At 39.1% G+C, this 13,286-nt stretch overlaps 1 protein-coding gene across 6 annotated transcripts in view; it reads left to right on the forward strand.

The window, feature by feature from the left end:
- TCAIM (T cell activation inhibitor, mitochondrial) overlaps positions 1-13,061 on the forward strand; it is a 51,659-nt gene extending 38,598 nt beyond the window's left edge. For all 6 annotated transcript variants that reach the window (XM_045004391.1, XM_045004388.1, XM_045004385.1 and 3 more), the window contains exons 8-11: positions 2,726-2,817; positions 5,611-5,843; positions 6,949-7,080; positions 9,329-13,061. In XM_045004391.1, the coding sequence (XP_044860326.1) occupies positions 2,726-2,817; positions 5,611-5,843; positions 6,949-7,080; positions 9,329-9,554 (683 nt within the window). In that variant the 3' untranslated portion in view covers positions 9,555-13,061. The remainder of the gene's footprint in view (positions 1-2,725; positions 2,818-5,610; positions 5,844-6,948; positions 7,081-9,328) is intronic.
- The last annotated feature ends 225 nt before the right edge of the window (positions 13,062-13,286 follow it).

A 13,286-nucleotide genomic window follows, 5' to 3' on the forward strand; every position in this document is an offset into this window, starting at 1 on the left:
GTGACCAGGGCCGCCCACAGGATTCCGGGGGCCCGGGGTCTTCGGCGGCGGGGGGCCCTTCCGTTCCTGGACCCCCCGCCGCCGAATTACCGCCGAAGCGAGACCCACCGCCGAAGCGCAGCCCGGTCTTGGGCGGAGGGGGGCCCCGCCGCGGGTCTTCGGGGCACTTCGGCGGCGGGTCCCGGAACGGAAGGGCCCCCCGCCGCCGAATTACCGCCGAAGACCGGGCTGAACTTCGGCGGCGGGTCCCGCTCCATCTTTGGCAGTAATTCGCCAGCGGGGGGTCCTTCCGCCCCGGAGTAGAAGGACCCCCCCGCCGGCGAAGACCGGGAGTGGCAGAAGCTCCTGCGCCCGGCCACACAAGAGTTGGCCGAGCACCCCGGAGCGAGTGAGTGACCCCGCTCCAGGGGCCCCGAAAAACTCTGGTGGGGGCCCCCGTGGGGCTCGGGGCCTGGGGCAAATTGCCCCTCTTGCCCCCCCTCTGGGCGGCCCTGCATGTGACTCCTCTGATACAGCAGATTGATCTGTGGCAATAACTGTTGGCCAGCACACATAGCATCACACTTAGTCTTTCTCAAGATTCTCAGTTTTGAATAATTATTCATTCACTTGAGAACTCACTTATTTAATCAAAAGACAGGTGAGACTGTCCCACGTTGTTCAACTTTATAAAGGTTGCAAAGGTAACGTTTATCAATGAGAAGTATCATTATGCTAATATACGATTGTGTATATAATTATTCCTTGGGCCCTGCAAATTTGGCCTCTGCCCTAGATGAATACTCGGATGATTAACTGTGTCCACAGTCTCAGCCTTCTCTCCCACCCCCAGGAATAGTTACTGTCTTATGGGTAGGTAGAGGTCATTATGAGAATATTTTTACTTCCTTTTATCCCTGTTTTTGAGATGACTCTTTGGGAGTGTTCCTTTCAACTATGTCTTTCTCATGGAAAACTATGGCCAGGTCTGGACTTGCACTTCTGACAGCAAAACTTCTGTCACTCAGGAGTGTGAAAAAAAAACACACACTGAGTGACACAAGTTTTGCCAGGGTAAGCACTCATGTGCACAGCACTATGTCAGTGAGAGAGAAGGCTGTCAAACAGCACAGAGGGTGTGTAGGATTGTATAAAGATACCTGATGTCAGATATCAGCATAAAAGTTCACCAAAGGGTAGCGTGTGAGGTCTCTACCGAGAGCCAGTTATCCACTGGTTGTTATAATCCATTGTGAATGTATGTACATATAATATTTAAGAAGTTTTGTATCTATACTGAAAATTATGCTCTTAAGGTCTTAAACTTAAGGCAGGTCACCAGGAGATGATGTACCATGGAGATGTGCCTTTCAGGAAGGAGGTAACAGATACCTGTCTCCTTGTCTGGCCTACGGTGACTAGATGTCCTGATTTTGGGGTCTTTTTCTTATATAGGCTCCTATTACCTCCCACCCCTTGTCCCGATTTTTCACACTTGCTGTCTGGTCACCCTAGTTTGGCCATTTGTGTATTGTATCCCACATGTTGCATGCTTATTTGCATACTGAGCTGGGTGCGAATTGAGAGGTTGGAAAATCTACAAGAGAGGAAATTTGCAGGAAGAAACTAACAGCAGGGGGGTGTCCTCTTGATGAATAAAGACAAAGGATTGGTCTGGTATGTTTTGGAGTGCAGAGACACACTGAAAATCCTTCATCTAGGATGCAAACTGACAGCATGTGTGTCTCATGAAAAAAGTGTCACAGCCAACCTAGCTGTAAACCGCTGCAAGGATTTAAAAAAAATAAATAAAAAAAAATTTTGAGTGAGCAATACTCTACTAGACATGAGAGTATCTTTATTAATTAAGTCTGGCTCTAGATTGCGTGCTATGATTTTATTTAATATGTAACCTCTGGTTTACAGTATTTCTACTTGTTACTATTTGAATCGCTATGCTTTGTTAAATAAACTTGTATTTGATTTCACTGTAAACAAACCTAAACACTGTGAGTTAAGTGGAGTGGTGATTTGAGGTGCAACTGGTAAGCTGGGATGTACTGTTTCTTTGGAAGCAGCAAATAAGTGAATACTGCAAGGGGCCAGTAGATCGGGGCTGGACACTCCACTTGAAGGGCTTGCGGGCTGGAGCATGCCTATTACTAACCTACAGAGCGACAGTGGCCTGAGAGGCCTAGAGGGAAGTGCCTATATTGACAGTGGCTGATGAGATTGGGGAGCTGATCCATGGTAGGCACAGACAAGGCTTCTTCACTCTAAGGACAAGTGATAGAGACATACCTCACAACCCCGAGTGCTCCCCCAGGAAATGTTATAGTGGTGAACTGGGCAATATTTACCATATTCAGCTTAAAGTTACTTTATTTAATACAAATAATAGTGATCTAATTATTGTTTCTTGAGTGCATACAGTGTTCTGTGTGTTGTTTAAATATGATATAGTCCAAATATTGATAGTCGTCCAAAAATAGTCTCTCTCTAAGGTAAGACACTAAGTAGTGAAAATACATGGGGGGGTGGGGGCGAGGGCGGGGGAAATACTAGGTAAAGTTTCGTATAGAAAAATCCTTGAATTTAAGCTTTCAGAACGAGAGTTTCCAATTGATGGGAGTAAAGCTTCTACTTATTTTTGTCTGTGCTGAAATGATTTACTGTTGGTGAAATGCAATAATATTGTTAAGCTAATATAGTTGTGGAAAGTGACTAAAAACTGTTTCATTATTAGGACACACAGTAGTATTCACGGACTGTTCAGGTATGAGTGCAACAGGCCATGTCATGCTAGGCACAATGGATGTTCACCACCACTGGATCAAAGTAAGAGAATTTCAGATATAGGATAGTTAATATTTTTCTTAATTTAGTTAATGGCGCCTTGTATAAATGACTTATTTTTAAAAGGGTTATAACCAAAATATTAATTGCTACAGGTAACTGATAAGTAACTTAATGCAATGCATGTAGTTACTATGTTCAGCGTAACTTGATACTTGCATTCTAAACCGAATCCTTTACAGTAGATGTTAATAATAACCATAATCTTTATGGTTGGGTTTTTATTGCAGTTTCTTCTAGTAAATCAACTCCTGGTCTAATACTAAGGGTGAACAAAATTGGCTTTTTCACAACTTAGAATGCAACATGATCACGCACTGGTGAAATATTTCTTTATCCCTAAAATGTCTCAACTAACCAAAAAAAACCCACTACAGTGCTACTAGGAACTCAATGGGAGTTTTGCTATTTATTTCAGTGGAAGCTGTGTTGATCACAAACTCTTTTTGCAACTTCTACTAAACTACTCTTTCTGTACCCAACACTTCATCTTGTTCATTAACTGGCCACCTTAGATTGAAAGAATCCCTTTTTGTGTTTCCTTTTACTTACACATTTCTGTATTTCAGTGTTTGTTGTTGCAAGCAGGCTGTGGCAAACTCTATGGCATCTTTTTAATAATAATATATAGTTTCCAAAGAACTATAGAGAGTAATCTTTTAACATAATGCACAGATACCACCAGGATATCACTTAATGAAATGTCTGAAAATATTGGTCACTTCATTCAAAGATGATTTTCATATATTTCATAGTTCCAGTTAATTTAAATTTAGCAATGTACAGTTAACTTAAATGAATTGTAGGCGTTGAAGAGGAGATTTACATAGAGCATCTGCAGAATTATCACTCTTTGCACCAATGAGTTTAGTTCAGTATTGTCAGTTCTTGGCCCACATAAGTAAGTAGCATTTGGTCACCTGAGAAGTCACTCCTTTTAAAGGACTTGCATAAAAGGAGTTAAATGTGGATAAAATTCAAAAAGAAAGGAGGAGGTGGGTGGGTGAGTTATCTTGTTTGAAAATTTACAGTACTGTGGTGCAGGAACATAAGATTCCTATCTTACATCCTGCAGTTAACATTGTAGTCAACTAATCAACACAAAATTCCGTAGCAGATGATTAGTTCCTTGTCTATGTAAGCTCAGTGGAGTGAGAGGTTTCTGTTAACTCTCTCTTTCCTGTTTTGTTAATATGAATGATTTATATCTTTGGTAAATTGAGAAATTGGAATTAAATGCAAAATTCATTCAAAAGCTCATTGAATGGAAATAGTTTGAGAGAAGGTGCTTTGGATGTTCACTTTTTTTAATAGAAGCTGCACGTTAAGATTCCAAACTACCACCTTGTCTAATTAAAAAGAGAAATGACAGTTTCTAATGATTTAATGTCTTAAATGTATTTTTAAAAATAGAATAGGAAGCTGATGTTTTGAGACTAGTATAGGATAATGTGCAATTTAAAGTCTTTAAGTTCTTGAAAGGTAAATTCACTTCTTTTTTTGAAATATTGTAGTTAAAACTAATGAGAAATTGGCCAGCATAATTAAAACAACTTAAAATAACTTTGGAAGTCACCTGCTTTGTCATCATATGCAAAAGGTAACAACTGCATTACCTGTATAATCAGATTGGACCACCTGCTGCAAATTATCATTGAAATTGCAGCTTTCAGTTTGACTTCTTCATGATGGAAATCATGCAACATTGATGAAATTGCTAAATACCCCATTCTTAGGTATAATCACTGTTGGCAAGATCTGCTTTCATTCTTATCTGATCAGCGTTTGCTGTTTGGAAGGTCTTGTCTACAGCCAAACTTCACCAGTTGAATTGAGTCTTTCATATGATTAAACCAATCCTAAACCAAAATAAAAGTGCACACAGTCTTGCACTGATTTAACTAAATTGGTTTAAAAACGCACCTTCCTTTAAACCAGAGCAAATCTGTATGTAGACAAGATTGTACTTCCACTTTAGTACCACTGAGTGTTTGTCACGGTCTTTTCTTTTGAAACTATTCTCTATTCAGTCAAGCTGATAGCTCAGACTTTTTGCACAGAAGGAAGAGAAAGATCCTTCAAATCACACTGCAGCAGGGTATGCTGATGCCTGTATAAAATTCTAGTATATGTTGACATCAGTACATCTACAGCTAAAACTTTTTCTTTCTCATTCATGTGCATGTGCACACTTAAAGAATTTCAATGTGTATAATTAATGTTGTATATGTGCTATTTTATCTATAGTACAAATAATTCATAGGCCATGTCATACTAGTCATCTCATTTAGTATATCATGGTAATGTGTATAATAATGGGACACAAGGGGTCATAAGTTGTTTTATATATAAATACACAAAAGTTGTGAAAAAGGGTTGCTACATATACAGTGTGTGTGTGTGACACGCATGCGCGCACACACACACTCAGCTCCCTAACAGTCATGCCCTCTAATTCTTCATTCACAAGCACACACCTTACTGTTACCACTTCTGCTGTACACTATGGACCATGCACATAGAGATTCCATGTAACCCTCCTCTCCTCCCTGACCCCCCAAAACAACATTGTTTGTTCACCCAGCCCTGCCAATCATTTTTGTGTTCCCAGTGCATAACTTTCAATTGTAATATTTAGATTCTCTGTTTGCATCGTTAGATACCTCATTTTCTTTAGGGTTCCTTCCGTTGTGAATTAATAAGTGCTTAATTTCTTGGAGAGATTTTTATCACGTGTTATGTGTAATTATAGGAAATGTATTTTTGTGTGTGCAGATTTTTGAAAGATTGCCTAGCTATTATAAACTTCAAAAGAAGATGCTGCTTTTGGAGGACCGTATAAGTCATCTTCTAGGAGGCATACAAATAACATACATTGAAGAGCTGCAGCCACTGTTAACTCTTGAAGAGTATTACACCACTCTTGATGCTTTCTATAATAGATTGCTTAACAGTAAACTATCTTTTCATCCTCGTAGTCTGCGTGGCTTGCAAATGATTCTAGAAAGGTAAGTGTCTGCAGGATAGCTGGTTCTATAAAGCTTTTTGGTCATTTTACACTCTCTCTGCTGATTATTGCTCTTTGTAATATTACAAAGTCTCATTTGCTGCAGTATTGTCCCTTTGGCATTTTCACATTCCCTGTTGGTTGTAATGTATTTTACATTTTTAATGTAGCTTCAGGAAATGTTAACTGCCTGCATCAAGTTAATTAAGACTGCTCAACCAGTAAACAATATGCACACACTACAACTTATTAGGCACTAGCAATCCTGTTTATAGTTATGGAATCAATATGATCTGTTTCTAAATGGTGCAACTGTGCCAAACTGTTTCTCTTGAGTTGGAGAGTGGTTAGCTAGAAGCAAATCGTGCACATCCAGTGAGGATAGCATTTTTATCTTTCTAAACTCATCTGCACAGTGAGCATTGACTAGATTGAACAATCTGTCAAGCATATGAACAGCTGTTACACAGAGATACAAGTATGTGCATCTAATAAGCCAGTGTAGTTCAGTCTGGGTAGAAGTGCCTGCCCAGGGCATATGTATTTAGGCTTTGTTTATGTGACTAAGATAATGTAAGATAAGAGAGTACTTGGCTTGAATTCATTTCAGAGCCAGCTTTACATCCACATATTGTGCTAGTAAGATCGTTAGACAGGTTGAACACAGGATTCAAGAAATGAAGTTGCAGTTGTTTTGTAAGAGTTCTGCCAAGACTGCTAAATGTAAAATTTTTAACTATCTTTAAATTGCTAATTTAATGGAGAAAGTCCTTTGAAATCTAAATCTTTGTTTAAATATCTGAGAAATTATCTGAAAAAAAGTGAGTTTTGTGAGTCAATAGTTTTGTCTGCAGCAGGAAACTAATATGCATCTATTGAGTTGCTTCTGCTGATCCACACTCTTGAAATTTTAAAAAAATCGGAACACCTAAAATAACATTCTGTACCCATGCCTCAACCCTTTTCCAAAGAATGATTGAGAACTTATTGATCAGGTGGGATTTTTTTATCCTTAATTTCTCATTCTGTTATCCATGACAAATATTTTAGTACAAGAAGAAGTGATAAGATACGTCTATTTTGACTTGCATCATGTTTCATTACAGTGATAGGTATGCTCCAAACTTGCATGAACTTGGGCATTTTAACATCCCAACAATGTGTGATCTAGCAACCCTTCAGTGGTTTATTATTACCAAAGCACAGCAAGCAAGAGAGAATCTGAAAAGAAAGGAAGAGTAAGTATTCTCAGCAAGTTTGTACACTAGCTCTTGTGTTTCTCTTCTACTTCTTGTATTACTGAATTATTTGTTTTACGTCTGTAACAATACAAGAATTTTGAGGATATATAAAAGGGAGTTAACTTTTCCCTACAAAAAAGGCTCTCACCTTTCCCGCCACTGTGTTCTATCTGTTTTACCCAACTTGAAAGCTTGTCTCTCTAACCAGTAGTTGGTCCAATAAAATATATTACCTCACCCAACTGTCATTTGTTATGAACTGCTGCTCAGCTGACAACTTCCTTATCAGTTTACATAGCAGCTATATTTAATTAAAAAATGAGATTTTTTTTCTTTATAAGAGATCAAGAAACTTTCTCTTGATGATTTTACAATAATCTTGTTGAAGTATGCAGAGACTTAATAATTTCCACAACTGAGTATTCTTTATTAAATATGGAAATATTTTATGGTACATTCAAGTTTTTTAAAGGTTTTAAAAATCTCTTTATGGTCCTGAATCCTTAATGTGGACTCCAATTAGAAATAAATATGTTTTAAAACAGCTGAAAATTTTCTTCTTTTTTACTTATTTGGTAAGACCTGAATTCAGAGTTAGTGTTAGTGAAATCACAAGCACCGAATGCAGCATAAGGATGCAGCTTCCTTCACTGTTTGGGAGCTTGCAGTATAATCAGCACTTCTGAAGAAAATAAGAACCCAATTAAAATGGATCTTTAAGGACCCAAACCTGCAGCTGGAACAATGCAGGAGACTGCCCCTGATGCTCATGCAGAGTTCCAGGCAGGTGCACGGGGCTGCCTGCACTAATCCAGTTGCAGAATCATGCAGAATCATGGCATAAATGTGTAATTTTTAAGGCCTGCCTTACACTTAAAAATAGAGAGACAATATTCATAGAATCATAGAATATCAGAGTTGGAAGGGACCTCAGGAGGTCATCTAGTCCAACCCCCTGCTCAAAGCAAGACCAGTCCCCAGACAAATTTTTGCCCCAATCCCTAAATGGCCCCCTCAAGGATTGAACTCACAACCCTGGGTTTAGCAGGCCATGTACACCCCTTACCAACATAGCTCTGCTGACCTACCCTAAAGTGTAGATGCATCTATGTCAATGGAAAAGTACTTCTGTCAATATAGCTATTATCATTTGGGGAGGTGGTCCGCATCAGTGAAAAAACACCCTCTCTTGGTGTGGACTGCACTTGCACTGTATAGGATCATGCTGGCATAGCTACAGTAACATAGCTATATTGGTATAGTCTCCATAATGTAGACACATCCTAAGTCTGCACATGTATCATGTTTATTATCTGAATCTTAAGCACAGTACATGTGAAACTTTCTTTAAAAATAAGAAAGGGTTTCTGTTCTCTGATTCTGTGGGCTGTTTCTTTGCATTCTCCTTAGGATTGTACTAAATGAACTATACATCATCCCATATAGGCTATGTAAAAGTGTTTAGCAATACAGAATTTAGAAATGGCTCAGTTTGTTTCATTTATCTGTACCAGTGCTGACAGATTTGTATTACATGACAGCTTTTTAAAACTAGAATTCTCAAATGTACATACATACTAGCTTTTTCTTTAAAGAAGCTGGATTTGTCAGTTGGTCTATTCTTATTCCTTTTTGTCTAAGGTGAACTGAAAAATCATTTCATTTGCTAAGTCAACTATATTACTCTTGCAACAGTCAACTATATTACTAACACCTAAAATAGAGCGGGTGGCTACACTACTCTTTGTTTGATGTCATCCAGTGTTTTAGGTCACCTGCAGAATACTGAATATAGGGTTTGGTAGGTGGGTACAGGAGGAAATTATTTTTATACTTTCAAGCCTAGTTTCTTAATATTGACTAAATATCTCAAAAAGGAACAAACATTTTTATCTCTAAGATGCCTTGAAAATGAAGTCTCATGACCACATAACCACAAAATGCTTTTCAAATAAGTGAGTCAGTAATGTTTTTTAAATTTGGTCTCCTTTTGTAGGTATGCAACTTGACATAATCACTTGCACACACAAAGTTTGCATATTTGTACACAAAAACATTAGTTTTTACATGTTCAAAACTGTCACACTATATCTATGCTTGAAAAAATTGAAACTAAATGCACACTATATAAATATTTGTCTTTCAAGGACGTTTAAAAAAAAAAAAAAGGCCCAAGCACCAATGTCATGATTGTATTTGGTCCTCATATTTAGCACTAATTTCTAACTTTTTTAAAATATACTAGGTTGACAGTGATGGAAAAAGAGCTAATCAGTGCTTCCACTGAAAAATTTTCTCTGAAACAGCTGTATAAGGAACCAAGTATTTCCCATGCACAGATGATAGATTGTTGTAAGCGACTGCTGGAAGAATCACTCCCATACCTGCAAGGCATGCACCTCTGCATTTCACACTTTTACTCAGTGTTGCAAGATGGAGACCTCTGTATCCCTTGGAACTGGAAAAGCTGAGGCCTGTCTAATAATCAGAGGAACTGTCTATTTTCTCTGAGGCTATAAACATTAATTATTTTCTTTTAGAGTAAATTATTTAAATGTGTATTTTGATATCAGTATTCTAACTAATCCAAGAACTTTCTTGTTAATTGCTGCTCAGAAAGTAGAACTTCAGTTCTAGACAGCTTGCTGAATAATGTACATTATTGCCTGTTCATGCATAAACATTCTGTACGGTTTCCATACTCCTTTACAAGTCCCATCATAGGGAAGGAGTAATGAAAGGGCATTTTTGATAGTTAAACAAAACTTTTGAATTGGATTTAAAGGTTACAAAAAGGGGTTTGTTTTGTTTTTCATATACATAAATATTCCAGGATGGATTTTAAGTTCATAGAAATTGTACCTCTAAAGCCAAGCACTATGTACTGTCTAAAGTAGGTAATTAACTGGATTCAAAAATTAAGAAATATCTTGTCAAAGTAGTTTTAGGGGTGGCAAAAGCAGTAGAAGTAATTCTAGAGTCCTTCATATATCATTAAGTATCTGGTGCCAATACTGTAGTTACATATTGCTGTGTATATCTTATTGTATAAGAAATATAGAAGAAGGAAAAATCCATCAGTGTTTTTATTATGCAGATAGGAACAGTACTTTGAACATTTGTTTAAGAGGAGTTTATTTTAAATGTCAATCCAATATCTGCCCATTGGAGTAGGTGTTTACACTTTCAGAATGACATCTTCTTTGTAAATATATCTCGTCTACATTATTGTTACAATCATTTGTTACTGGAGTATAAGATGCATCAATTGTTTAAGTACACTGTAGCTACGGGCATGACTGTGAAACTTCTCACACTGGTGAGCGCTGATTTGCATGACTAGTCCTGATGAAGTCTAGGGATGGTAGAAGTCAGTGTCTGTCTGACTACTTATAACAGTAAATGCTCACTAATGTAAGTATGAGGTTCACAATCAGCCCTGAGGATCAGACGTACTGAATTTTATTTAAACTTAATAACTCGAATATCGTAAGATAAGGATTGAGGGCTTATTTTCTGAGTAAATGTTAGACACGTTAAAAAGCTGCTGTTTCACTGTATTTCAAACTAGAATACACACCGTGTTTGAGTTCTACATCTTGCAAAATCATCTGAAAGGAACTAGCCAGTTAACATTTTTTGGACTTGGATTCATCTTTCAGAACTGGCAAAAATACTGTAAAATAAATATGTATAAATTATGTATATTATTGTTTGTGGTGTTAAGATTGCCCACCATATCCCAATATAAGATCGTGTTTTCACTTGCTTATAACTTTGCTGTACTTTAACAATTTGGGCCGAAATTTTTGATGCTAGGTGTCTGCTTTAGGCTGAATTTTTTGGAAAACTTCAGCTGAAATAGTTCATCATTTCTGAGAAAGAGGCAAAGGAAAAAATATTGTTTAGCCTATGTTAAATATTTCTTGTTCTTCTTTGAACTGCTTCAGCACCCCTGTGCTTTGGAGCAAGAGGGTTGATTTCTGTGTCAGGGATGTGACTTTTGTCGTCCCCATGAAAATCCACTTGAATTTGGCCAAATTTTAAGCCTTTGAAGAATTGCATTTCGCACATGCAGCGAGAGCCTTGCTAGAGCTTAACTGCTAAAACTTCTAAAGATTCCATCCTCACTGAGTATGCTCCAGCCCCTTATGGCTCCTGTGTGTGACAGGACTGTGCATGCACCAGCCCCATAGAACAGCTGAGTATGCTGCAGCCCAGGATTACGAGGGCTCAGAATTTCCTTGTAACAGCTGTTTCAGGCCAGGGTAGCACCAGGCACCAGAACTGATCAGGGAGCCTGTCTCTCCTGTGCTCTCAATGTCACCCCTGTCTGAAGTCCACACCAAGGCAGTATGGACGATGTAGCCAGTTGATTTGAAGGTAGAAGGAACAAAAGCTGGACCCGAGCAGAGAGAAAGGAGTAGGTTGGGACAAGGAGTCTTCTGAGAGTGGGACTGGAATGGGGAAGTAACTGACTAGAAGCTGATTGGTAGTGAGAGACTGGGCAAGGAGGAGACTGGGAACCAGTTTGCTGGGAGGGGAAGATATTGAGATCAGATGAGGAACTAAGATGAGGCAGGGACTAGGAACCAATGTTGCAGGCACCTGGAAGGAGAGACATCTGTCAAGGAGTTGGCTATAGGGGAGAACTGGGACTGGCTGGGTGAAGACCCTGAGACAAGGAGTCTAGGTGGGAGACGGGGACCGAGATTGGATGAGGAGCCAAAGAAGGGAGATTGAAACTAGGAGCTAGTGTGGAGAGGGGTGAGACCAATCAAAAGCTAGGTGCGGAGAGACTGGACCTGGCTGGGCAAGGTGTTGGGGTAGGGAGTGGGGAACTGGGACTAGCTGGGTGAGGAGATGGAGACTGGGTGTGGGGAGGGAAAGAGATGGGGAGCCAGGGAGCAGAGGGGATGGGGACAGCATGCCCAGGGGGAAAGACAGATTGGCTGGGCAAGGAGACTGAGATGTGAAGACTAAGGAATGGACGCTGGGAGTGGCCAGGTGAGGAGAATGGGACTGACACAAGGAGCCAGGGCTGAGGAAGAGACAGGACCGGGACAAGTTGAAGGGGATGGGACAGAAGGGGTCAGGCTTGGGGGAAATGGGAAGGAGTGTCTGTGCCCACTGGAGCTTGGGTTCTATTCCAGACTCCCCATTCAGAGTCTAGAATAGAACCCAAGAATGCAGAGTCTCGCCATTCCTTTGCTGTCAGCAAACATCTGTGAAACCCTTGTCATAGTGTGTGTCCCATCCCCCACTAGTACTGGTCCACGTAGAGCATGACAGCCTACTCCTGCTCCTCTATTGGCTCAAATGGGAGAGGTCCGTATGGTGAATCTAAAGGTTTCAACCCCGTTGGTGACCCATGTGGGTGTCAATATGATTTCACATTATGGAATTTGTTTTTTCAGTTTCTTTTTAAAAAAAACTAGGAAATAACACACAAACTATGTTGAAAATTCAGTATTAAGGTTGCAGAATTAAGCACTCAAAAGTTAGGAAATACCAGAATGTAGATTGCCTAACTCAACCCTCAGCATTCTTCACATCTATTTTTTGTGTGGAATGAGGAAAAAAGGGTGGTGATCAATAACTACTACTAATCATAATAAAAATCCAAAGCCAGTTCTATTTTTGAGTATTCATTGATTTCACATTTAATAATCAGATTGGCTGAGACTTGAGACTTTTCTTCTCTCTTGTTTAGAAATTTTGACTACTTAATCAAATATTTGTAGGAAAGGTGGGTAACAATTCTTGAATCTCAACCAGTGATCAAAGATTTGAGAGGTGGGCCATCCATTATCAAACCAGGACATTCCAGATCATGTCATTCAGACTTCAAGAAGTAGTTTAGTCTTTACTGTTGCTTTAGAAAGGAAATTGAAAAGACATGGTGCTGAAACAGAAGAGATTGTTAATCTTTACAAACTGATAAACATTTAATTATTAAAGAATAATTCCCACAATAATTCCAATCCTGTGTACAACTGTGGCTGTATGATATTCATGCTCTGGCAAACAGGAGCATTAATTTTGGTAATTGTATGTCTAGCATTTTAAAGTACTTGAAACCATTATTCTGGTGGTGTGATATGTGAAGACATTCCCCAGTATCCAAAACATTCTCCCCCCGTATTTACTCACTATGCCTCACCGTTGCCCATCTTGTCATTGTACTTTTGGCTTATACATAC

This window comes from Mauremys mutica, chromosome 2 (genome assembly GCF_020497125.1).
Source record: "Mauremys mutica isolate MM-2020 ecotype Southern chromosome 2, ASM2049712v1, whole genome shotgun sequence".
NCBI classification, from domain to species: domain Eukaryota; kingdom Metazoa; phylum Chordata; order Testudines; family Geoemydidae; genus Mauremys; species Mauremys mutica.